Below are 25,485 nucleotides of genomic sequence, written 5' to 3' on the forward strand. Positions count from 1 at the left end.
ACAACTCAGAGCTGGCATTCCCTCAGGCTGCTGAAATTTAAGTAACAAACCAGATTCTTGCTTTTCCAGCGTAACGGCCAACAGTGAGCACTGCCAAGGAGAAGACATGTGAGGTTCTCGAGGAAAAGCAGAAGGCAGAAGAAAGACAGGCAAATAATGACATACCTTGAAAGAGAACATGTGCTGTGTCTTTATCATGGAACTGAAATGTCAATGTATTCACTGTTAGGTACTAATGCGTAACGCAGCCACGTATCGTTTGTTGTACATTAGTCATGTTTGAGTACTAGACTGCAGATATTGTAGAGTAAAAATTATTGAGAGCATCCATTATTCAGCATGCCTGAGCTACTTTTTTATTTCTTAAATAGAAAATATGATCAGAAGCTTTGGATCCAGCCTCTGCTAAAATCAATGTGAATTTTCCCCTGGCCATTGAGAAAGCTGTAGCAGGCCCTCACTACACCACAGAGTATTTCTTGGCTGTGGTGCATAATGCAGGATTCTACTTGCAGAAAACGCTGATGCTTTTTCTCTCCCTAAACTAAACAAGCACCATCCTGCTGTCCCCTTCTCCCATCCAACCCTCTCAGTAAAATGATACTTCCAAATAAATAAGTAAAGAAGAAGAAAGAAGAAGAGAGAAGAAGAAAGAAGAGGAAAACCTGCATAACAAAGCATGACAAAGGAAGAAAGATCCTCTGGTAAAATGAACCAGAATTTCAAGCCTTCAAAGGAAGTGCTTATCATAAGTTGTCAGAGGTCATGTTAATGTTATGACAGATAGCTGGAAATATTGTTTTGCCTATTTGCAAAAATTGAATCCAAGACAAGTGAAGAACCTGTTTTAGAGTATTTTTTAATCAATTTGTCAGTCTTCTTTTTGCATCAGCCCTGGGACTAGGATAGTTTTCAGTGAAGAGTGTGGCCAAGCTGGATTCCACCTTCATGAATAGTATTGCACCTCTTGCAACATACAGGAGTTGTTTCTGGATAGATTATTGGCCTTTAGTAGGAATTGTCCATTGTTTCCTTTCCCAAAAGAGTCTACAAATTAAGTTTTACATTTCAGATAACTCCATAGCTATTTTGCAGATATAAATACATGAAGTAAAAACCATGTGACTTAAGTTTAAATGCCACTAATGTTTGATTCTTCTGTCTTTAGGAGGGTATTGTAGAGTTGGAAGGGACCTGATGACATATAGGAAGCTGGAGATGTTCCAATCCAGCATAGTTGTGGGTAGGAGCCAATGCACAGATGCTGGAGGACCGACCCAGAAAGGAAATTGGCCCTTTTAAGTTCTGTAACTGAGTACTCTTCATAAGTCTGTCTTCTAAAACACGTTGGTCATGTGTTTGTGTGCTTTAGATCTTCTAGTTAAATGTGCCTTTGTCCTTCCCACTGGACAGTATAGCATGATATTCAAGAAGCTAAAAATGCAAAATTTACACCAATGCACCACATGCAACATTAGGAAATAAAATGTCTTTTAAAGAGATGAGAAAAGATAGTCTTAAAACGTTGCTAACCACAGCCACTTATTTGTAGAATTGTTATTTTTGTATCTTTGCTTCTTGGTTTGATTCTTTATTTGGGGATTTTTTTTTTATCAGGTTACATTGGATCCTTCTTCTAGATCTCGCTCTACAGATGGTCAGCTGTTCTTTAGGCATGGAAGTGATGAAGCCTCCCAGATATCTGACAGTACTATCTCGCCTGCAGCCGATTTTGACACCCCACCTGAGCTTTCCTCTTGCTTGGATAATTCTGCTGCTAAACATAAGCTTTTAATAAAACCCCGGAAACTGAGATCCAGTAAAATGAGAAGATTTCCTCAGGTACTTGTGAAAACAATCAGTGTCACCTTTGAGACAAACCCACAAAGTTCTTATTGGGCTTTGTATTTCAATCTCAGATACAACAAGAAAAGTCAGATTGAGGTGTGGATATTTCATTGGGTTTTAATAGCCATTATTTGATGAGGCTACATAAATGGAGTAGACACTAGAAAGAGATTAAATTTCATGAATTTACTTGTTTACATGTGATGCAGCAGTTTATGTAACAATTTCTTAAATTTACTGTGCAATACAATCTAGTAAAACTTCTAGTAAACTTCTTGCTTGCAGAAGTTGGGGCTGACTCTTCATTTCATATTTGGGTTTTTTTTAAGTGTTATAATCAACTCATGTACTTTTCCTAGTCTGAACGGTCTTGTAAAATCTTCAGTCTTTGAGGGACTGTTCATGGAGTTGCTGTTTTAACTTTGCAGGTGTAATTGGGCTTATATTTTCAAAAATTACAGAAAGAGTAAGTCATGACCTGTTAATTGGAGCCTAATTCTGCACCTTAGGTCTGTCCTGAATTCAAATCTCAGCCTACCCTGAAGCTTATAAACCCTTCATGTGCACTGCAGAGACTTTTAATGTCTGCAGAGGGAAAAAAAGACAGTTAAAAAAATGTGTGAACAATTTAAAAAGGAACCTATTAAAAAGTGCTCACTATTTTTTTAAAAAAAAGTATTTTAAACCACCCTTTTAGAACACCCTTTATCTGATTCTATGTCATCTCTGAAGGGCATAGGTTAATTTTTCTTCTCCTTTTAGAACTGAAGTTTGCAACTCTTGCTACAGTATTTACACTTCATTGTGGTTTCTGTCACTTTTTAGTACATTATAGCCATTAAATTGGCTTATCACCAGGAATATTATTCTCTCTATTTCGAGGTATTACTTCGGTGATGCTTTGTATTTTGCAAAATCTGTGCGTGATCTTTGGCCTCAGTAGAGCACTGCTGTGAGCTAGTTATTTAGAAAAAGGTGAACAGCAATGACTCACTGATCAAACCACTAACATTGTTTCCTGCCTATAAACTGCCAGATGACTGAGCTTTCCTGGTTTTCAACAGAGAGCATTCATATCTTTTGATAATACAATTGTTAATATTTTCATGCCTGGCTCTGTCAGTGCACCTTGCTTCTGGCCAACTGATGTCTTCTGCTTTATGTTCCTGCGTGTGTGGGTTGCGAATGCAGGTGGCATTGCAGCTCTGTCTTTGCAAATGCACTTGCAAAACAAGAAGTGGGAAGAACCTTAAAACTGTCTTCAGGGCATACGTTTTGTGTTCTTAGAATTAGGGCCTACATCCAAAAATTACATTTACTCAACAAAGTACAGTGAATCAGTGAGCTAATACAGGCACAATATGAAAAGCCTTATTCAGCAGCCTAATAATGTGCTTTAAAACAATGCAGTGTATTTAACCAGTCCATACCTGAAGCTTAATGGTATGATAACTATGTGTGCATTTATAATTTTTTTAATCAAATAGTCTAACTCTTGAAAGAAAAAGAAGACTTTTGCAGAAAGGAGGCAAGGCTGTCACACTGTATGGCAGTGGGATTAGACAGAAAAGTGCTGTAGGGGGGTAGCCACTCAGCTGGCATAGAGTGTCATAACTGGATGGACTTGTTAGGCTTTTGCTCTTCCTTCTATGTACCCTTCCCTCTTCAGAGTCATGCCTTAGGAAGAATGGGTTGTTTTAGTTTTAATGCTAGTGTGAAGTAGCAAAATACAAAGGGACAGATTTTTCTCTTTCAAGTGCTGCTTTTTGCCTAAGAGCAACACAACATAGCCAGTATGCTCTGGGGAATCAAGTGCCAAGGACAATCCAATGGCTATTGTTTTGATGAACTTCCCATCTACAAAGGCATGAAAGTACTAGTTGTCCAGAGGAAGTGTCACTCACTGCTTTTATATTGGTTAAATACATTTTTCCAAAGTCTGCTTAGATCAAAAAGCATCCAGCATGTAGGTTAAGGAAACAGCAAGCTCAGCATTGGAGGCAATTATTGCCTTCCTTTCTAAGATCTCAGTTGTAAATGTAATGATGAATTGGAAAAAAGTGCATCCGTACATGGTGATGGGGCTTTCTCAATCTCTTTCTTGCAGAGGACGCAGTCTGAATCCCTGACTGATTTGAGCTGTACCCCAGAAGAAGAAGAGGATGATGAAAAGGACATGCAAACAGACTTGCTAGATGCTGTATTTAAACCCAGCAATCAAGAGCTGCCGTATGGCACAGCTGCAGCGCAGGATGTGGATGCCTGGCCAAAGCCTAGAATGCCTGAGGACCTTCTCCCTGCTTTGAGACCAGTGATGACTCAACCTAATTCTGAGTCTGCTGTTGTACAGGAAGCCCAGCTACCAGAGAATAAACCAGAGGGCTGCCAAACAACACTGGAGACAACATGTGTGAAGTCCGAGTCTTCGTTGCTGCTGGAAGGCAAAGACTCCACAACTTCCTCCTCCAGCCCAGACAGACAAGTAGAAAAGCAAGAAGATTCCTCAGAAACATCGGTTCTGTTGTCTGGGGATGTGAGTGATGTGTCAATAGATATTTCAAATCAAGAAAATAAGGAGCATCCTACTGTGTTTTCAGTAAATAAAATACCATCTGAAGAAGATATTTCAGTTAGTAAGAATAGTATTGTTTTCTTGGAAGGGTCAGAAGAAAATCTGCAGAAGGATGATCAGATACCTGTGGAAATGCCCTATAATAAGGAGGCAAAGAAAGAAGTTGCTGTATTGTCAGAGTCCAGCAAGCAACTTTCCGTAGGTTCCTTCCAGCCCACGGACTCATTCCATATTTCACGTCCTGCTTCCTCAACGCAGATGGGATCACCTGCTTTGTACTCTCTAGAGAAAACAAAGACTGCACAAGAGGCAGCAGCTTCTGGGAAGGAGAACAGTCAGTCAGTGGTCCACAAGGAGGAACTTTTGGAGAAGAAAGCTGAAAAAGCAGCCAATGAACTCAATGCCTTGAGAAAGTTTTCTGTTTCCTCTGCACTGGAGAGACCAAGGACCAGAAGCCTACACTTCCCAGAAAGATCAGAGTTGGAAAGCCCATTAAACACTGGATTCTTCCTGTCCAAACCAAAGGTCTCCACAAAAAATGAGAAGTGGAAAGAAGACTTGCAGAAGGGATCAGATCTGGAACAGGACAAAAGCATCAACAAAAAGGAGACTTTGCCACCAGAGCCTGACTCTGAGAATATAGGCCAACCTACAGAAATTTTGAGTGGCTGCATTTCTCCAGCTGTTGATGCAGTGCCAGTGCCGGTGCCAAGTGATACTTCGGTGGTATCCCAGAATCAGCCAAGCGATGAAGATAGAAGTCCTTTTCAAGTGAAACTTAGATCCACCTCACTGTCCTTGAAATACAGAGACAACTCGTCATTAGAATCAAAAGGGATTAAAAGATACAGTGCAGAGTTTAACTTAGAAAACGAGGGGTTGACTTCTTTTCTAAAAGATGATAAGGCACAGGTCAAAAAAACAGCTGATACAAATGTTGGTGGATCTATAAATGAGAAGATCAAACCCAAAGCGAAGTCCTCTGAACAGCTTAGTAGTAAACCTCCATTGCCTAAAAAGCCAGCCTTGCAAAACGTAACTGTTCCAAATCCTACTGCAAACAAGGAGAAGCAAGACCGAGCTATCCACTCTCCCGAATCCAGAAGTGAAGACAGAGACTTGGAGAAAAAGTTGAATCCTTCTAAAGTGCCTGGTAAGATTCATGATACTTTATAAAGTTACCTTAAGTCTCAGGGAGTGACTTTACCTGTGAGAGAGCCTGAGGCAGCCCTGTTGTGTCAATCACAACACTTGTGAGCGTGAGCTGGTGGCTTTGCCTTCAGTGATGTCACTCCCCGATTCTCTCTTGCTGAAAAGATTATCAGAAGGGCAGCGGGGATGAAGCAGTAGACAGGGCATTGTTTAAAGGATATTCAAAGTGACACTAGGTGAACCTGCTTCTGAAGGGGGGTTGGGCTAGATGATCTCTAAAGGTCCCTTCCAACCCCTACCATTCTATGATTCTATTGTGGAACAGAAATATCAAGCCATTAAGTGTCCTCATTTAGAACTGCTCTGTGGCAATTCAAAAGCCAGGAACACACATTAAGTACGTGGGATAAGTGACTCAGACCTCTAGACCTTCTTTTTCACCATAGCATTAAGGCAGAAATACCAGTAACTGCCTGACATGCTCAACAGGCTGTTTATTTATTTTCTCCTGTGAGAGATTTATCCTGCTTGATCATTTATCCGTCTTTATCATTACTCATGCCTTGTTTAAAAACAAAAATTAACTGCCCTGCAGCTTCCTGGAGTTAAAAGCCAGGAGAGACTATAAGATTGTATCTACTGCAGATTGTTAAATTTCACCCTGTTGTCTGTATTATATAATGGGGTTAGGTCTTTTAGAAAATCAGTCCTTTGGAGACTAATATATTGTGGGCTATAGGCAGAGAACAGAAAAGGCTGGAAGTGACACCACTGTCTGAGGTCTTTGCCACAATGGTGAACAAGTTAGGTGAAGCACGCTCAAGGACTTGGAGCAGGAGATCTCTGCTTTTCACTTCAGAGAACAGCCAGGAGGGGAGAAAAAACATCTTTAGGTCTTCTGAAATGTGGGAGAAACTTCTTCCCTGTCCTGAATCTGGTCACAGGTTCAATATTAAGAATGTGAGGAGGAGATGCTGGCCAAGCAAATGAAAAGTTTTCTTTGTGCCATCGCAGAGCTCCCTTTCTCTGGTTGCTCTTCTCTGATTAGGGTCAGTCTGTGAGCTTTTGAGTGGGGAAACACCAAGCCAGAAGAAGACCTCAGGGCAGAGCAGACCACTTGTCCTGCAGGGTGACAAAAGCCTCTACCTGGCCCCAGAGGCAACTTGCTGATGCCCTGAGTGGCAGCTAGTTGCAGTTACTATCTGCTTCAACATCAAAGATGTTTTTTGGCTCTGGCCAGCTGAAGCCTTCTGGCCAGTTTCCTGCTCTCCTAGTGGCCACAGAGGAGGGAATTCATCAGCTTCTGTCCTCAGACGAGGTTCCCACAGCCAACCAGCCAGAGCTTCCCATACCCTGCACCCCACCTGTCCTTTAAAGGCATTTTCCCCTCTGCCCTTCCCTGAGGAGTGGTTGGTTGTTTGTAGTGACACCCAAATATCTGACTGATTGAGGCTTTGTGGAGGGTGATACTGAGAACAAGCAGGGAGGAGACCTAGCATGGGAGGGTTGGTCTGGCAGAGGACAGAGGAAAGCAGCAGGAGTATCAGTGCTCCTGCACACAGCCTTTTTTCACATCCCTCTTGTTGAGTCCTAGGATGCCCTCAGCAAGAGTGGAGTGGGAAACAGTGAGTGCTGGAGGAGGGAGAAGAGGAAGAAATGGAACTGGGGAGCATGTTTCTCCCCCAGGCTTCTCCTCTGTCTCCTCAGCCCTGGGGTTGTCCTGCCTGCAGGCTCAGGACTGTCCTCTGCAAAATGGGTCTGCAGGTGAGCGCCGCACTCCAGCCTCCCTGGAAGGGATGCACTCACCTGGAATTTGAACTTGGGGCTACAGGTTGAGGAGCCCTGTTTTGAGCATGTTCTTCTCCACCTTGCCAATATTACACCAAATCTCTATGGCCTGAGGCTGTTTAACATGGTAGTGCAGATTGGTCTGCAATGGGAATTAGTCTTCCTTCTAATCCGCTGCCCCGCTGATCTTACTGTTATCACCTTTAGCAAAGCTGTTGCAGTTCCACGTAGCTCCAGCTTCAAGTTGCATGGTAATGAGTTCTGATATGTGTGCATGCCAGGAAACAGAAAGAGTTTCATCCTAAAGAGAAATGAGGCTATTCTAAATAATCTTGATATTCTAAATGGTCTAAATAGAATAGACTATTCTAAATAGTCTGCTCCAACCTGACTGGAGGTGCTTCCTACCCATCTGCAGACCTTTCTCCTTAGAGATCTGACCAAGCACCAACTTGTGCTAAGTTGCCACATCGCCCTGAGCTGGCCACCTGAAGTCATAGGTGAAGGAAGTGTGTCCACCCCCTCTGATTGCCCTGGGGCCACACCAGCAGTGAAGAGTGGGGTTGCATGGCCATCCCAGAGGCAATATTCATCTGTGAGGCATATGAGAGCCGCAGGACACAGGAAGGGCCTAGCAGGGCAATACCCCTCCCCAAACATCATTTTAAGCCCTTTCAAACATTTGCCTCAGCTCAGTGGGTCAGAAGCGTGTCTCTGCAACTACAGTCAGGATAAATCTGACAATCAGCACAGGCCTCTGTGGATGATGTGGCTTACGAGCCACATCTCTGACTTCCTCATCTGCTGGAATACCCACTTCTTTTCCTTTTTATATTTTTCTTTTTTGTTCAACTGCCTTTAATGCTGGCACCCAGCCCTCTCCTAGTCCTTGAGTTCATCACCCCTCTTGAAAAGCTGTGGTCACTGTTGGGAGATACTTTGTCGCTCTCTCTCAGGGAATTTCTTCCTGCTGCTTTTTAGAAAACCCCTGCGCCAAACAAGGAGACAAGCTGTGAAATGGTGATGTAAGGGGGTGCAGTTCCCTTTCCACAGACACTTGTCTTGAAAAAATAGTCAGTTTGCTGTGTCCTGGGGTGAGCAGAAGCAATTTAGTTCATTCAGTTCAGTTTTCAACATTTCAGCACTTGTGGTACTGAAGGCAACTGGAGGGCTGGTGGGTTGCTGGCTTACCAGGCAAAAGCAGCACTCTCTGCTCTCTAGAGTTTTATGGGGAACTAGCAGGGGATGGCTTGGACTCTGTCAGGCTGCAAGGTGGCTCTTTAACGGCTGTGTGAAATTAGTCACCTCAGGAGGAGTCATTTGTAAGTTTCTGGAGCTAAAGGCACAAGACTTTGCAATAATTATAAAGTGAAGCTGTGTTATTGAGGTTGATACACTTTGCTAGAAATCCTGTAAAGGGCAGAAGCAATTAACATATGCTAGCAGGTTCTTACAAGAGCAAAACCATAAGCGATACCTGTGTGAATGTGCGTATTAGGGTACGTAAAAACCAGCAACCAAGGAGCTGCAGCGGAGAGATGTGCTCTAACAGAGAAGAGGAGCTTGGGGAAGGATAGTGAACGTAACAGTGAATGAAATTATTGTGTATTGTCTGGCAAATGCTGGCTCCAAAATGACAAGAAAAATGTTTCTCTGTATGCTCTGATGCTATCCTGGGCACAGCTGAAAAGAAAGAAGTCTTGTTTTCTGGTTTTTTTTCCTTCCCCAAAAGAAGTTGCTTTTTCGGTTGTGTCAGGCTATTTCGCAATATGGCCGTTTTCCAGCAGTGAAATAGACTTTGATGCAAACACAGGAGTTTCTTGTGTAAAAAACACTCTCCTGGCATGGGTGGTACAGATTCAACCGAAAGCCAAATAACTCACAGAGCAGCTTAGAAAGAAACGTCAGAAATACTTAGCCAAATCTTTTAGGAGAGCTGTGTCTGAACTTAAAGTATTGGGTGTGTACACTGACACAAATGCATGTAGTGCTTTAATCAACAAAAGGAAATATGTAGGCCAGGATATACTACATGCCATATGCGTTTGTAAAGCCCTTCTTAAAATAAATGGTGTTTTATAAACAAGCAAAGATACCACAGTGGGGCATTAAATGCGCATGCATAAGCGGTGTTATAAAGCAGCAACGCTGTTGTGTACAGGGGGTGTTATCTCCCCGTGTAAAGTTGTTTGGATTAGTTTTGAGTATGTTTGCTTTTAAAATATGCAGGGAATCCACAAATTGGCTTTGCTTGCTGTTAGAGGTATGGCTTTCAAAAGGCTCTAATATTCTGCCTCGGACCTCTCGCCTGCACTGCTGTATGTAAAGAGCAGCCGCTCGCTGCTGCCCTTGCAGGCATAAGATGCTCATTTTCAGGTATGAGATTTAAATGTTAGAAGGAGCCTCTGCTATATTTTGTGTACACAAAGGCTTTTAGATCGAAAGAAAACAGCTACACTATCTGAGGCTATCTCTAAGAAAAAAAAAAATCAGTCCCTGAATCTCAGTGTGATGTTTAAATATGTCTTTGCTGTGGGAATCCGTATAAGCAACACCCACACCCCCAGATACACTTGAATACACTGAGTCTGTCTGTCAATAGACAGAAATAGGTATGTATTTCTCCTTCACTTTCTGTGTGTGTATAAACCAATGTGCAATAACAAGTCAATCATAGATCTCCTTTTGTACATAAAGATTGTTTTATCTTCATCAGACGCAACCAGACTGATGCACATTAAAGAATAACATCCAACTACCAGTGAGAAGTGTACACATTCATTTCCACAGTGTTTGGGCAGAAGAAATTTCATCTATAAGATCAGACCTTTAATCTGAGGGAGGGAGGAAAAAAATGCTCCTTTAGTAAGATACTGAAGGAAACAGATACACGCATGTAATGGGGCTGCAGCAGGGAACTTTTACCCCTTAGAGACCACTGAGGCAGCCAGCTCTACCACTGTCAGACCCAGCAGGGAAGAGCTCGGATGACCCTGATCTGCGGGAGGCAGCTGACAATGTGGCTATGGTGCACTTGGCTTCAGGGCTGATCCTCATGGTCTGTCTGGAAGCAGCTGAAGTGATGAAGGAGGCAGACAGAGGGGTTGGTCTTGCAGCCATGTGCATGTGGGGACTGTAGGAAAGACGTGGAGGGAGGGCATGCGGTTTCAAGTGGCAGCAGCAGACCTCAGCAGCCTACATTAAATGCTAGTTCTAATACATGGTGATATTATGTACACAGTAGCCTGATGGCTTGACAAGTTCTGACCTGGTATCTTCCCATTGCTGGTGACTTGTCCCTGGGGGAAGAAGGGGCTCATTTGTCTTTCAAAAAGCCTGAGGCCAAGCCAGCTCCAAGGAAATCAGGGAAAGATGCTATCACACGGTTAAAACTGTGAGTGAACGAGAGACAAATCGCTGCCAGCAATATCCTTTATTAGCTTTCAAAGCTATTATGCCACGAGTTCAACAGTACATTGTTTAAAATAACATGTTGTAATAAGAACTGAAGAATATGATCCAGATTCTAGTTTTATTCGGAAAATCTCCTGAGGTAACACCCAGCCCTGCTTCTCTGGAGAAGAGAAACATGGGACATTTGAGGTGTCTGGAACTTGCACAGCCTCTGATGGAGGATGCTACTGGTTTTCGTCTCCCTGAAAGTGGCACTTACTGGATAAGAACTGTTGTGCACGTGACGTGCAGCAGAAGCAGAAATTAGATCTGAGTACTTCTGTTCCCACTGTGACTATCTGGTTCCTTAAATGCTGTGCTTTACTATGTGATGAACTGTAAAAGCACATGGGCTACCTCATGACCGGATGAGATAAGACAGGGAGGGCTTATTCAAGATGATCAGTCAGTCACTGAACTGGGGAAGATGTGCAAGCAGCACTTCTTTTGCAAACAATTGCTTCCTGAGAAACCTTTTGGCCTCTTGGTTTCCCTTAGGGTACCAAGAGCTTCATAGGAGAGTCTCAGAACACCTTAAACTGCCAACTCATTTCACTGTACTATCTCCTGGATTACTTCACCACCTTTCAACCTTCTGGCTGGAACAACGGTGAGGTGTATACTGCCAAGAAACCTTCTCTAGTTATAGAGGTGGAAGGATGTAAAGGGCCTCTGGGCAATGGGAAAGATAATAAACAGTGAATATGCCTCTTCTACCCCTTACAGTAATTCTGGCTGACAGATGAGGTAGCAAATCCTGCACAGGTTGCATCTGATGGGGTTTTTTTTTCTGAAGAGAAGGCGTTTCCCCTGCCTTGCCTGCCTGTCTGGCTCTCTGCAGCAAATACTTTCAGAGGAACAAGAGCAGAAGATAATTGCTTAAAGAAACAACAAAGCCCCTCCCAGAAGCAGATCAGCTCTCCATCCTCTGTAGGTGATACCACACTGCTGTTCTAAGTCTGGCCCGTACAGAAACATATAAAATCTTCAAAATGATGGTACAGAGCTTTTGTTCCCTACTATCACAGGGGCATTCTGATACCATCTCTTATGAGATGCTACTTGGCTCTAATTTGGCTGCCTTCTAATTGGCATGACTAGGATGTCTGGCATCTCATCAGGGAGAATTGTCTGAAGAGGAAAAGTGCTTGACGCCTTCGTTAGAGTGTCTGCCTTATGAAAAAAACATTGTTCTAATAGCAGCCTCCAGACGTGTCACGGCAGGGCTGGGAACCCTGTCGCGCCAAAGTAACAGGAAGATGAATCCTAAATCCATGAGGATGACAGAGAAACAGGAGCACAGGTAGCAGAGCAAGACCATTACATGTAGCGCAGTAAATAGAGCCTGGGCACAGCAGTCATTTTATTGGTATTGATTGTGTGGTGGGAGCAGGGGAGGGACAACGTGCGGTTCAGCCTGTGTTTACAGAAAGTTCCTGCGGTGTGACAGGGAAAATGAGGCAGACCACAAAGGGTGATTTTGAATCACAGAGGCTAAGAAGTGCATCACTAGCAGCGTCGCGGCAGAAGCCAGGTTCCCAGTGTTATGAGGAAGCTGATGGGTGGATTGAAAAGGGCCTTCAGGGTAAAGATGTTGCTGTTTGTGAGCACTGACACGAGTAGACAGTGAAAGAAGGCAAAAAGTATATTTAAGGACATGAGTGACAGAAGTAAATATGTGCTTATTACATTGGCAAATATTACCAAGCTGGAAAGTCTGTGGGCACACTGGAGGACAAGAGTAGAAATCAAGGTTATCTTGAGAAAGTAGAAACATAGTCTGGAAAAAAAAAATCATTGTAGACAAGTAGAAAATTCTGTTATGTGTGCAAAAATAATCCAATGCAGAGAAACAAATGGGGAGTGGAAGAGGGGAAGTAACATAATCTGGAGCTCAAAAACTAACTGCAAAGCAGAAATAACACATTTGTGTAAGAAACTCATCATACAGACTGATGGGTACGAGACACCATCTCAGGTGAAGTGGGGCAGCCCTTCCGTTTCATCTCAAGTGCTACGTGACAGTTTTGAGCACCGTTATTTTGAAGAAGACTTGAACCGAATTAGGACAATTCCTACAAAATCAAGAGTGACCTAGAGAATATGAACAATCAGGAGAGTTTAAAAGAATGGGGAAAATATGGTCTAAGTCTTCAAATGCATAAAAGGCTGCTTCAAGGAGGCTATGAGTAATCTGCTCGTGTCCATAGTGTATAGGAGAAGTTAGGGATCCAAATTAGAGCAAAGAAGACTTAACTTACCCAACAGGGAAAAAAATCAAGTAGAAAAAGAACAGCCAAGCTGTAGGACAGGTTGATTAGGGACAAACCGTCCCATCTTTGGAAGGTTTTAAGAACGACTTAGATATGTATTTGTCAGGAAACGCTTTATGTGAAATTGATCTTGTAACTGATCTTGCCTTGCAGCTGAAGGATAGACTAGGGGACCACTTGAGATCTCTCCCAGCCTTGTACTCTGTTATCCTGTAAAATTAGACAAAATGAAGTGAGAGCAAACAGCGAAAGGCAGAAGATTATGGGAGGAACAGCTGTTAGCATGGAAAAATGGGGGCGTAGGTAGGATGCAGGGAATTGAAGTAGCTTGCCATGCAGGAAGGAGGGAAGCTTGCTCAGTGCCCAAGGGCCCTGCTTTATCTGTGCTGCATTTGCACAGCTGGACTCTCTGGCTTGTTTCTTTCAGAGATTTCCCTGCAAGATCACATGAGGTGAATGTGAAAGGAAATGCAGGCATCAGCTGGCAAAACATCTTGCTTTAGCCTTAAAGCAAAACTCGTGCTTTCTCTTTTTGTGATTTTTAGCTGACGTAGGCTTTATGATATTTTCTTGCTCAAATAACTAGTCTTTCTCTGGTGAGGTACAATAGTGGCTTGAGAAAAATCCCTGAGCACAGAAAGTTTGTGGGTTTTCATAACATGCCTGAGTTTGCAATCTCCAGCTCTTGGGAGAGCATCATACCTTTAATGTCCTGTTCCTTTATGAGGCATCTCAAATGTGCCTTCAGAGACATTCACCTGCTTTCCTGATTGAGGCCACATTGATTGAGGGTCCTGTGCTGGATGGCCTAGCTCTATGCCAGCACAGCAGCTGAGCCCTGAGGGTCTCAGCAGTACTTCCTGACTGGATCTGTCTCCTCCTGGGTCCCTGAATAGAATGCTAACTAGGTAAAAAACTTTCCATAGGGACAGGACCATGCATGATTTGAGGATAAGAAGCTTAACTTCTGCTCTGAAATGCCTTACACAAATTCAAGTACATTAGTGGCCAGAAATTTCTGGGAAAGATTAAATCATCTTTCCTTATGGCTCTAACGTGGCTCTAAGAGTGTCAGTACTGTTCTTGTTCCTTTTTTAAACCACACAGAGGCTCAACGTTAGTGGAATTTTGGTTGCAGCATGAGCCAATGAAGAAGGGGAGAACCTGGAGTCTGGAGCCACTAGAGGAGCTGAAGCTCTTCTCTTGATCCAGCTTTGCTCACTGTATAGACAGGATTTGCCTTCACAGAATATTTGAATAGAGGGTATTTCATCTCTGGGTACTGCTCATCCCTGGTTAGCAGCTGTGAGGACAGCAGGGTGGCACTTGTGAGCCTTTACTCCAGGAAGCACTTTTTTTTCCTTGTTTCACTGAAATCTCTAATCTGGTAGAGCATGATGAGAGTGACTGGCCCAAACAGGGAGCACGGTCATAGAATCATAGAATCATTTTGGTTGAAAAAGACCTTTAAGATCATCACATCCAACCACTAACCTAACCCTGCTGAACCATGTCCCTCAGCACCTCATTTATATGTCTTTTAAATGTTTCCAAGGATGGTGACTCCACCACCTCCCTGGGCAGGCTGTGCTGGTATCTAACAACCCTCTCAGTGAAAAACTTCTTTCTAATCTTCAATCTAAACCTCCCTCGGCGCAACTTGTGCCCATTTCCTCTTGTCTTGTCATTCATTACTGGAGATAAGAGATTGACCCCCATCTCTCTACAGCCTCCTTTCAGGTAGTTGTAGAGAGTGATCATGTCTCCCCTCAGCCTCTTCTTGTACAGACTAAACATCTCCAGCTCCATCAACCACTCCTCATCAGACTTGTTCTCCAGACCTTCCAGCAGTGTATGCCTGTGTCTGGACACGCTCCAGCACCTCAGTGTCCCTCTTGTAGCGATGAGCCCAAAATTGAACACAGCACTGGAGGTGTGGCTTCATCAGTGCCAAGTACACGGGGACAACCACTTCCCTGGTCCTGCTGGTCACTTCCTTGCTAGTCAGTGTCAGCAGCCAAAGTTAACCTCATGTCAAAAGATTTTGAATTACCCCTGTGGTTTTAGCAGTATTTTTGGGTCCACAGACCATTGTGCCCAGTCATTCCCTGCACCCACAGGCACCGAGGGGCTGTGCCAGGAGGCTGCTCCTAATGGGGTGGCAGAACAGGAGGAACTAGACTAAGGCATTGGCTGCTGCTGCGTGGGCATGGGACAAACGGGAGCCAAGGGCAACTGGAGCGGGGAGGAGGTGGCCCTTGCAACACCTCAGTCCAGCTGCATCCTGCTTCAAATCGGCTGCTGCTTGTCACTGAGGGGCCATGAAGCAGATGGGAAGAGTGAGCAGATGGGGAGACCTTAGAAAATGGTTAGATTAGTGAAGCTCAATTCACGTTTCTGCATCTCCCTCATGGGAGGGCAGTGACACTGCTACTCTCACTGAACAAAGATGCAAAGCGTTTTTCACTGGTACAACAGTAACTTAAAACAGTGAGGACGGGAAGATTGCTCTCTAGAGACCAAACTAACCAGAATTCCTGTTTATCCAGGCTGGTCACACGTCCTGGGACCAATCAGTGTATCGAGCAAGTGTGAGCTGAACTGTCTTTCATATAACCATGTACATAAATAATCTGTCAACAGAGAGAAGCGTGTCTTCCCCTGTGGCTGCTGGAGACTCCAGAGGAGATCCCAACACTCCTACAGAGCCAGCCTGGATTTCCATAGCGAGGCAAAAACAGAGGAGTATGCAGCAGGAGCAGGAAGTCGACAGAGAAAAACTTGTGGCTCTGGATGTTAAGTCAGATACAGAGAAACAGAATAAAGAGAAGGAACGGACAGAGGTACTTAGAGTACAAATTTGTGATGCTTTCGTATCATCTTCCTGTAGTATTCTATGGATCTACTGCTATTATTACCAGTCATGCTGTAATGATTACAGAACCTTAATGAGTATAATCAGAAGTGCTGCTTTCAGATATGTGTTACAGATTCAGAGTTCTCGTGATTGTTCAGATATGTAATTTTATATCTCCAAGAAATCCTGGAACTATGCAAGGTGTGTAAAATTTCTTGGGTGCCCAATGCATACTTACCAGATCTAGTGGGGGTGTTGCATGCTAAAATACCCAAAATATGATGCTAAATTGCCCGGTCTCAGATCTCTCTCAATACGGAGGGAATACGTTCTCTTTAGCTGTCTTTCTAAGCACAGCATTTCATTGAATCTCCTACACTTCCTGGCTGATTTAACACTGAATGAACAGCTCAGTCCCAGAAGCTCCTAGGTAACAATTTTTAGAGCCTTGAGAAGTGAAATAGGATAAAAATAACTTTTGCACTTACAGACGGTGCCAAGATATAAATTGTGGTTCTCTGTATAGGGATAACTCAGAGCCCAAGTGGTGCCATGGAATATGGGCTGTTTCTTCAAAGATCCTATGCAAGAGAGGGTGGTACCTGTAGCAAATCCACTTCCCAGATGGCAAGGCTATGCCAGCAAAAGCACTTGGCATCAATGCAGAACACTAAGAAGGCTTCCCTACTAGTGGGCTAGCTCATGGAGGCAGCAGCATGTGAGTGCTGCCTCCATTGCCTCCTGCACAGTCAGAACCTGCACTGATGCAGGACTGTGTGTGTCCTACACTAGTATTGCATTCCCGGTGCAAATGGCCTACTTTCTTGCTTCAGATGCTACTGTTAGAAACACAGATAGCTGTGTTATATCCTGGAATAAACAAGATCTCTAGAAAAATAGCAGTGGTTAGATTAACAAGAAATAATATCTAAAGTGAAATTATGAGCTGCAATAACGCTCAACATTGTCATAGCACTTAAAATGATCCCAAAATACAGTTTCTGTGTCAGAATGGGAAACTGCAGATTTTAGCTGGCAATATTCCCTAAAATTCTTGCCATGCATTTTATTTCAGCTGACAGAGAAACATACGAAGATGCTCCTGACTGCAGCATGTGGGGCATGGTGCCACTGTACTACTCCCACTTTCTCCTTCTCCCACATGGCACCAGGCACTATCACTTCAGGGTAGTTTTTGATACTAGCAAGAATATCCATGGGAGTATATGTTTGATTTCTTTTTAATGGAAAATGCATTTACCATCAACCATCAAAAAATACAGTGAATGCCCTAACCCACAAAATTTGGGAGGTGGAAGGGAAACGTGAGAGAACAAGGCTATTTCAAAATCCTATGTATGTTAGGACAGGTGCACAAAGGGCTTGGAATACATTTTGTATTGAAGACAATAATAACCTACTCCTAGATACTGTTATTTATTAATAAGAGAGGGCTACTTTTAGTTTGTAAAGTTGAGTATCGTGGATGCTAACATGAAACCACTAGAGCTTTCTGAACAGGTATCAAGTATTGAGAGTACTGGGACTCTCAATGTGCAGTGAGCACATGTGGCACCACATCCACTCCTTTGGCTCATGTTCTTCCAAACCATTTTTGTTCTCTCTGCATTACTTGAATTTTGTCCCTCTCTGTCTAGGGATCAGTGAAGCTGCAATGGAGCAAACCTTCACACTTGGTACCTAAAAGCACTTCTGAAGAACAGAGGAAAGAGACAAAGTCTGAAGTGAAGGAGCCGCTGCCCAGAACCAATTCACTGACACATTATGTCCCTGGTAGGAAACAAAAGGCTTAAAATGTAGGCTTGTTATCTCACAGCCTTGTCAGAAGAATTCCTGCTCGAGTGTGCTGGAAAAGGAGTTAAGGGCTAGATTCTAATCTCTTCCCCAGCCCCCCTGACAGCGAGGGCAAACTCTTTTCTCAGCACTCACATCTGGGTTTTAGTCGGTGGCATATTCTTTCAACCAGGTTGATTACAGAGCAGTCGAAACTTGTGCTGAAAGCAACGTGAATCAAGCACTAGGCCGTTTCACAGGAGGGGGTCCCAAATGCACCATCCCAGCATAAAATGTAAAGTGCACGCAAAACTATTTTGAATAGCCTTTGATTTTAATGTGGTTTCCTCATTCCAGCAAGTGGAATCACGTGATCACAAACTGTCTGCCCATCGGTCCTCTCACAGTAACCTTGAAGCTCTTTGGTTAATTCAAATTTGAAAGAAGGGCAGAAGTTTTGAAGGTAATAAAATTCCTCTGAGTCAGGGGCTGGCTAAAGGAAGAATTAGCAAATGAATGCTCTTGCTAATGAAAAGACTCTCACTTCTTTGACCTGAGTGTTAACAAAGGGCAGGGCAAGGAATCCAGGTCATCCTGTTGGTTTTGGTAAACTTAGGGACCAAAAGATATTAGTGATGAGGAAAACACTGTATTCATTTGAGCACAGAGGAGTTATTTCCTCAATAACGTATTGCAGAAGAAGATTTCACATGAAATGTGGGAAGTTAGCAATGAAAGAGGCTGTAGAGCTGCAGAGCCAGCAAATGTAAAATGTCCCTGTGTTTTATTCACAGTAGCTCCATCTCCAGCTCTGGTGGATAAAGAGGAAATAAGCCACTTGAAGAAAGCCAGTAGTGCTGCTCCGGATGAGCCGTCGTGGATGGAACTGGCCAAAAAGAAATCACAAGCTTGGAGTGATATGCCACAGATTATAAAATAGAGAGGTGCAAACAATTAGCATCTTCCATAATTAAGTCAGCTACCTAACTGAACTTGTACAGGCCAGCTAATTGCAGTGAAGAATCTCTTGATACAGGAGAAGGGTTTTATTATACAGCTGTGGAGAAAGTGTGCAATAGGTGCAGTCAAAAAGTTTACCTTCAACTTTGTAGCAATCAGGATTGCAGTGGCAATGGATTACTTAAATTATGCTAAGGACATACTTACACTTCAGGAAATAAAACTCTTTCCTTACGTATTTCCTGTGTTTTCTGCTTCTAATGACATTTGCATCAAAACAGGATCTTTGCTAAACTTTGCTGAACATCTGTTGCTGTTGGAGACTTGTGTTTGTTATGGTTTTCTCTGTTTACATTTATAAACTGTGCACTAACATCCTGATTCTGTTGATCTGTTTCACTGGAATCGCCCGATACTCTTTGTCTCAAAGCTGTTTGGCCCTTGGAGGTACTCATGAATAGCTGCTAGTGAGAACTCTATTAAAATGTGTGGCTTGAGCTGCCTGTTTGCCTAACTGAGCCAAGCAGTCCAGTTTCTGGTCTCGGGTTACATTTCAGGAGGCACAAATACACACATTTATGCATAAGCACGAATAAAAATTCCTCAGCTCCTTCTGTGAGGAACCTTGGTTGCACGATGTTTGCAGGCAGGAGAGCAGCAAGGAAACCGAACTGCACTTGGAAGCTCATCAATGCATTCACAATTGCTTTCCTACCTGAATTTATCTGGTTGCAGCTGGCTTTCCTTTACGTGAAATCATCACACTCAATTAGGAGGACAATATTAGTAGCAATGGGCAATATGAGTTTTGTTTCAAAATAAGAACTGAAAAGCCATGAGCTAGAGTGCAAACTGAAATGCTGGGAGAAACTGCAAGCTTCATTGTGGTGTCAGCTTCACATATCAGCCCCTACATCATCTGAGTTAAAAATCTCATTAAAATCAGCATCTCTGGCATTTACTACCATTATATACGACTCTCATGCTCATCCGCCTGAATTTCCCCCACCAGTTTAGGACTATTGCTCATGAAGTCTCCAAGGCTTTAACAAGACTGACAAGATGAATCATTGCTGCTGATTGACCAAACTCACTCTGAATGTATTTTAAGACCTACCTATCAGTTAAAGAAGTGAGTGACAAATCCTGCTAGGGAATGTCATTGAAACTAAATGCCCCAACTGCTAAGGCGGCATTTCACTCTGTGTACATGTTATAGAATCATAGAATGGTAGGGGTTGGAAGGGACTCTAGCCCAACCTCCCTGCAGAAGCAGGTTCACCTAAAACAGATCGTGTAGGAACATGTCCAGGTGGGTCTTAAAGACCTCCAAGGAAGGAGCCTCCACAACCCCTCTGGGCAGCCTGTGCCAGGGCTCCCTCACCTGAACAGTGAAATAGTTTTTTCTTATGTTTAAGTGGAACTTTTTGTGTTCCAGCTTCATCCCATTACCCCTTGTCCTGTTGCTAGATACTATAGAAAAGAGGGATGTCCCAACCTCCTGACACCCACCCTTTGTAAATGTTAATAAGATCTCTCCTCAGTCTCCTCCAGACTAAACAGCCCCAGTTCCCCCAGCCTTTCCTCGTATGAAAGATCATCTTGGTGGCCCTGCACTGGACTCTCTCCAGCACTTCTGTGAAGTTATTTGTGTTTGTATTTGTGGGTTTGTTTTTCTTGTCACATTCATAGAATCACAGAATTGTTTGGATTGGAAAAGACCTTTAAAAGCATCTAGTTCCAGCTCCTGAAATGGGCAGGCACACCTTTCACTAGACCAGATTGCTCAAAGCCCCATCCAACCTTCAGCACTCCAAGGACAGGACACCCACGACCCCTCTTGGCAACACATTCCCAATGCCTCATCACCCTTACAGTGCAGAACTTCTTCCTTACATCCAGCCTAAATCTACCCTCTTTCAGTCCTCTTTATTCTATCACGACATGCTGTTGTAAAATACCCTTCTCCACCTTTCTTTCAGTACCCTTTAGGTACTGAAAGCTGCCATAAGATCTCCCCAGAGCCCTCTCTTCTCCAGGCTGAACAGTTGCATCTCTCACAGCCTGTCCTTACAGGAGAGGTGCTCATGCCCTCTGACCATCTTTATGGCATTCTTTTTGGAAAAATGTAGGGAGATCTCAGGAAATCTCAGATTTCCTAACTCTCTGCATATGTAGTTTCAAAATCTTGTGTTCTCTAAGAAAGTGAAGAGGAAAACCTGAACTCCCACAGTAATGACAACTGCATTTTGTAATGAATAAAGAAACAGGGCATTGGAACATGTGAACATCCAAGACAGTGATAACGGTTTCCAGACAGGCTGTCTTTCATCATCAAAAATAGGGGGAGGGAAAACAGGTTTAAAGTTGTCAAAGCCTTGGGATAAAGCCAGTCAGCCTGCACAGCTTCTGAATTCAGCCTGCGTGGCTGCCAAAGGCCCTCAGTGGCTGCAGCCACTGCACAGGCCTGCTCCAGCCCATCGCGGTAGCTGTCGGTGGTCCCGACACAATCGGGTTGGCGCCAGCTGTCCCAGGACTTGCTTCTTTATGCAGAACACAAAAGGCAGCATGGGCACAACTGCTGAAATGAGCAGTGGCAAGACAGCTCTCTGTCAAACAGATCCACAACAGAAATAGTACCTTAATTACAGGACATCCAACCTTGGGCTCAATTGCCTGAAGGTCGGTTGTGCAAACGACTTTCCCTTTGCTCCCCCATGAGGCAGCGTGCACTGTCCTTAATCTCAAGTGATTGGCTTTTTGGTATTCCAATCATACTCTAGGACCTACAGTAGAAACAGGTACATTTTTCAGATGCAATAAAACCATCCTAACTCCCCCTCTCTCCAAACTGCCTTTTCTGTAGTAAATTACTAATTATCATAAGATATAATTTTAAGATATGCTGTTACCTTGCAATCTTGAAAACAGGAATATAATATATAAGAAAAAAAATCCCAATTTGTATTTGCTAATTATTGCCACCTCATGACAAGAGAAGAATATTTTCAGGAAAAGTAGTTAAAGGTACAATATGCCTCCTTACAATTCTCGTTAAAAATGATTAAAACTGTGTTGAACCGTGACAATTCCTGTACCATGACCTGTGCAGCTGTATGGGAAAGAGCACAAGTCTCTTGGATTATCTCCTGCTCTCACGGACTGATGATCGGGAATAATGGAGATGAAAGGCACGGGTATGGTGGCAAAGACCTCAAGGAGGACAAATCCCATATCCTGCCCCCCTCACAGGTGACGAAGTGACCAGCTCTTCATGGAGCACAGCCCTACTCTTCATGGGAGCATGTTGATGTGGAAAGTGCAGGGTGGACATCAGCCTGGATTTTACCATTGACTACGCCGTTTGGCCCAGCCAGCAATGAAGCACCAAGACAGTCTCTTGCTCACTGCCCCCCATCCACCCCCACCCTCCTTAGGATGGCTGAGGCCCCAGTGAAATAGGAGGAAAAAAATAAATAAGGTTGTTGTGGATTGAGACAAGGGCAGGGAGGGCTCGCTGCCAATTATGGTTCTGGGCAAAACAGACTCCAGTACTCGACTTAGAGAGGGAAGTAGGAAAGTTTATTCTATGTCCTACAAGAAAAAGAACAGAACAAAAAGCAAAAAGAGAGCAGGATGATGAGAAAATTACAACCAGCACTTTAAGATCTCCCTCCTGCATCCCTCCTTTCTTCCCACGCCCAGCTCACTGCTCCCAATATCTCTACCTCCTCCCCCCTCAACGGCTCAGGGGGGCAGGGAATGGGGCATGTGGTCAGTCTCTCACAGATGAGCTCTGCTGCTACACTCTTCACAGAGGAGGATGACTCCTGGCATTCTTCCCCTGCTTTGATACAGGGTCTCTCCCCCAGGACACAGTCCTTAACCAACAACTCTGGTGTGGATTCGTCCCAGCAACTACAGCTTCTGCCGATACAGGGTCCCTCCCATGGCACATGGCCTCCTGTGGGCATAGTCACTGCCCCTGGCATGGGGTCTTTTACGAAGTACAAATAAATCTCTGCTTCACCACTCTGTATAATGCAGGGGGATCTCTGCTCCAGCACATCTCCTCCTCTCTTCCCTCCACTGACCTTGGGATCTGCATGGTTGCTTCTCTCTCTCTCCCAACTCCTTGCACCACCACCCGCCAGAAAAGACAAAAGCTAGAACAAGAAGGAAGAGGAAAAAACCCTCCTCCTCCAGCTTCTTCTTAAAAAGTGATCGTGGATGCGTCTAATTGGCTCAGCCCCAGAAGTGGGTCTGGCTCAGAGCTGGGGAGAGTTTCAAGCACCTCCTTACAGGAGCCATTTTTACAGCCCTTTCCCCATTACCAGAAACAGCTCCACACAAAACCGTGACACCCAGGTATTCCTGCCTTAAGGTTTCTGCTGGCTCCACTCACTTTTGGTTTTTAGCACCAAGTGGGTACGAATGATTGATGACAACCATCTTTGTGGCTTCCTGCAAGCCCATGAACAGCCTTCACCCAGCCTCCAAGGGAACAGGACCGCAGCCCCACAGGCTGCTCAGTATTTTGACTATTTCTGCCATAATTATGAAGGAATTTAAGTGTCTCAAAATATGCTTCTGAGAAGCAGCAACATGATGTGCTGTTTTTCACACAATGTGTAATTACACTTGAACTGATTGCCATAGGGGGTTGTAGACACCAAAGGTTTAGTTGACTTTGAAAAGCAGTTAGGGAAATCAGTGGAAGACAAAATTCATCAAGTGCTGCTCAACAGGAAAGCTGGACCTTGGCATGGTTGATTGCAAAAGGTTTTGGGAGGCAGCGTGACTGGTGAATTTGTCTTCTTCATGTTCTCCTACCATGGCCAAGGGCCCTGGCCTTTCTGCAAGAGAAGACAGTTGGCTACCTGGACTTCTGATCTGATGGCTAGGTGAACTTTTCTTATGGCATTGGTCTGTACCCAGATTTCTTCATTCTAAGTCAAAGAATCATGCAAGTAGGTCTTGCTATAACTGCCTTGTCAACAGGTAGGTAGAAAATAGGTTTAGAGCCTATATATTCTTCTTTGGCCAAATGGCTTGTTTGTGGCAATTGAAAGATGCAAATACAAATATCCTTTTCTTCTCTGTATGAACAGTGATTTATGCTTCACCCTTGATACCACTAGAAAAGCCTTTCAGGTCTGATCTGCTTTCCAAAGGATAACATTGTGCTTTTCCAGCTGAGAAGCAGTATGACTGACTTGAGCTGATCCATTTTGCTCAGGCAGCTGCAATATATACTGTTGGCATATAGCATCTAACAGAGAAACAAAATGTAGAAATTCACCCTTTGTTCATGACTCACATGCATAAACCGACATGGTTTTGAATTACAGTCAGAGAACAACAACCAAATGTATTTGAACAACAGAAGTTCCTTCTCCCAGAAGTGCTGCAATGAGACATCTTTGGCTTTCTGTTTCACGAGCAAGGTGACAGTCTGCAAGCAGCTGTCCTTCCCAGTGGTGAAGGACTGTGCACAATGCAAATGAAATCGTGTATTAGGTGTCTTTCAAGCGCAACAACTCTATGTTTGGTGACTCAAGTAATTCACTAGTTGGATTCTCTTAATTACCTACCTCCAAATATTTAGTAATTTTGCATAAAAAATTACCATTGAATGATTTGTAATGTACAGTGAAGTGTAATACATTTTTAAGGCCAAAATATTCCTCTGGCCTTTACTTTGATGAGGTGTTTTGCACCATGTTGCCTTAGACAGTAAAAACGTTTGCTAAATCTGTTGCACTTTCTTTCAAGATGAAGAGGAATATAAAATCTTGCTGCCAGTGAAAATATCCAGCAGCAGCATAGTAAGCAGCTTGCTGTAGTTCTGCAATGCCATTAATTCCCTCTCAGTTTGGAGAAGCACAATAAACTTGCCAAAATGTTTGCTTTGTGTGGATGATGAGCACGCTGCTGTGGGTAACAAAGGTTTAATTACAGGATTTTGTGTTTGCGGTTAGAAGGTAACTTTGGTACTGTTAGACAGTCCAAAGAAAAAAATAAAAGAAAACCAACCATTTGTGAAGACTGAGGAGTGCTTCATGTCTTATAAAACCCCAGGAGGGAATGTAACCCTGTGTGATGTAGCACAGAGCGGCTGAACGGGATTAACTCTTGGAGGAGAAGGCGTATCAGTTCCAAGCAGGCATAGATCTCGGGCTCACATATACCCTGTGTTCCCTCAGATGCTCAACAAATGACAGGAGTTACTGAGTTTTTATAGCGTGGGATCTTTTCCCGTTTGACTCCATAAAGTAAAAACCATGTTAAGATTATAATGGATTATTGCTCCCAGATAATTCTCTGTATCATGTTATGCACTGAAGCTGGAGACTGATGGGACACATATTTGTCGTCCATTCAGATCTTCTTCCTTTGCAGTACCTTGCAGCACCTTTGCTGCAGACTCTAATTCTCTATGTACACTGGCTGTATTCCCAGAAGAAAACCTCTCTAGTTCACCTGAGGCAGCTCAAATGGAGGTCATCCAGGAAAATGTTGAACTATCTCCCTCTACGGGATCCCAAATTGGTCTCTGAAGAACTGTTAGGAACTCAGCTAAAAGTGTGTAAGATATCGCTGAAGCAAAGTGAGAGCGGACAGTTTTCCTTCCTTCCATTTCACACACCTTCACAATGACTGTTTTCATCATTGAATTATGTTTGCTTTGTTTATTTACTTATTTGCATATGAAAGGGAGTACATTGCAGGTTCATAATTCCACTGAAGCTTTTTCAAGGATGCTGAGACAGGTACCATGGTACCTT

General features: G+C 43.5%; 1 protein-coding gene across 2 annotated transcripts in view; it reads left to right on the top strand.

The window, feature by feature from the left end:
• Positions 1 to 19,015, top strand: part of CRACDL (CRACD like) — a 64,806-nt gene extending 45,791 nt beyond the window's left edge. For both annotated transcript variants that reach the window (XM_061988501.1, XM_061988499.1), the window contains exons 7-11: positions 1,618 to 1,842; positions 3,956 to 5,573; positions 15,730 to 15,929; positions 17,602 to 17,737; positions 18,532 to 19,015. In XM_061988501.1, the coding sequence (XP_061844485.1) occupies positions 1,618 to 1,842; positions 3,956 to 5,573; positions 15,730 to 15,929; positions 17,602 to 17,737; positions 18,532 to 18,677 (2,325 nt within the window). In that variant the 3' untranslated portion in view covers positions 18,678 to 19,015. The remainder of the gene's footprint in view (positions 1 to 1,617; positions 1,843 to 3,955; positions 5,574 to 15,729; positions 15,930 to 17,601; positions 17,738 to 18,531) is intronic.
• Positions 19,016 to 25,485: the final 6,470 nt, after the last annotated feature.

Source organism: Colius striatus, chromosome 1, assembly GCF_028858725.1.
Source record: "Colius striatus isolate bColStr4 chromosome 1, bColStr4.1.hap1, whole genome shotgun sequence".
Taxonomy (NCBI): Eukaryota; Metazoa; Chordata; class Aves; order Coliiformes; family Coliidae; genus Colius; species Colius striatus.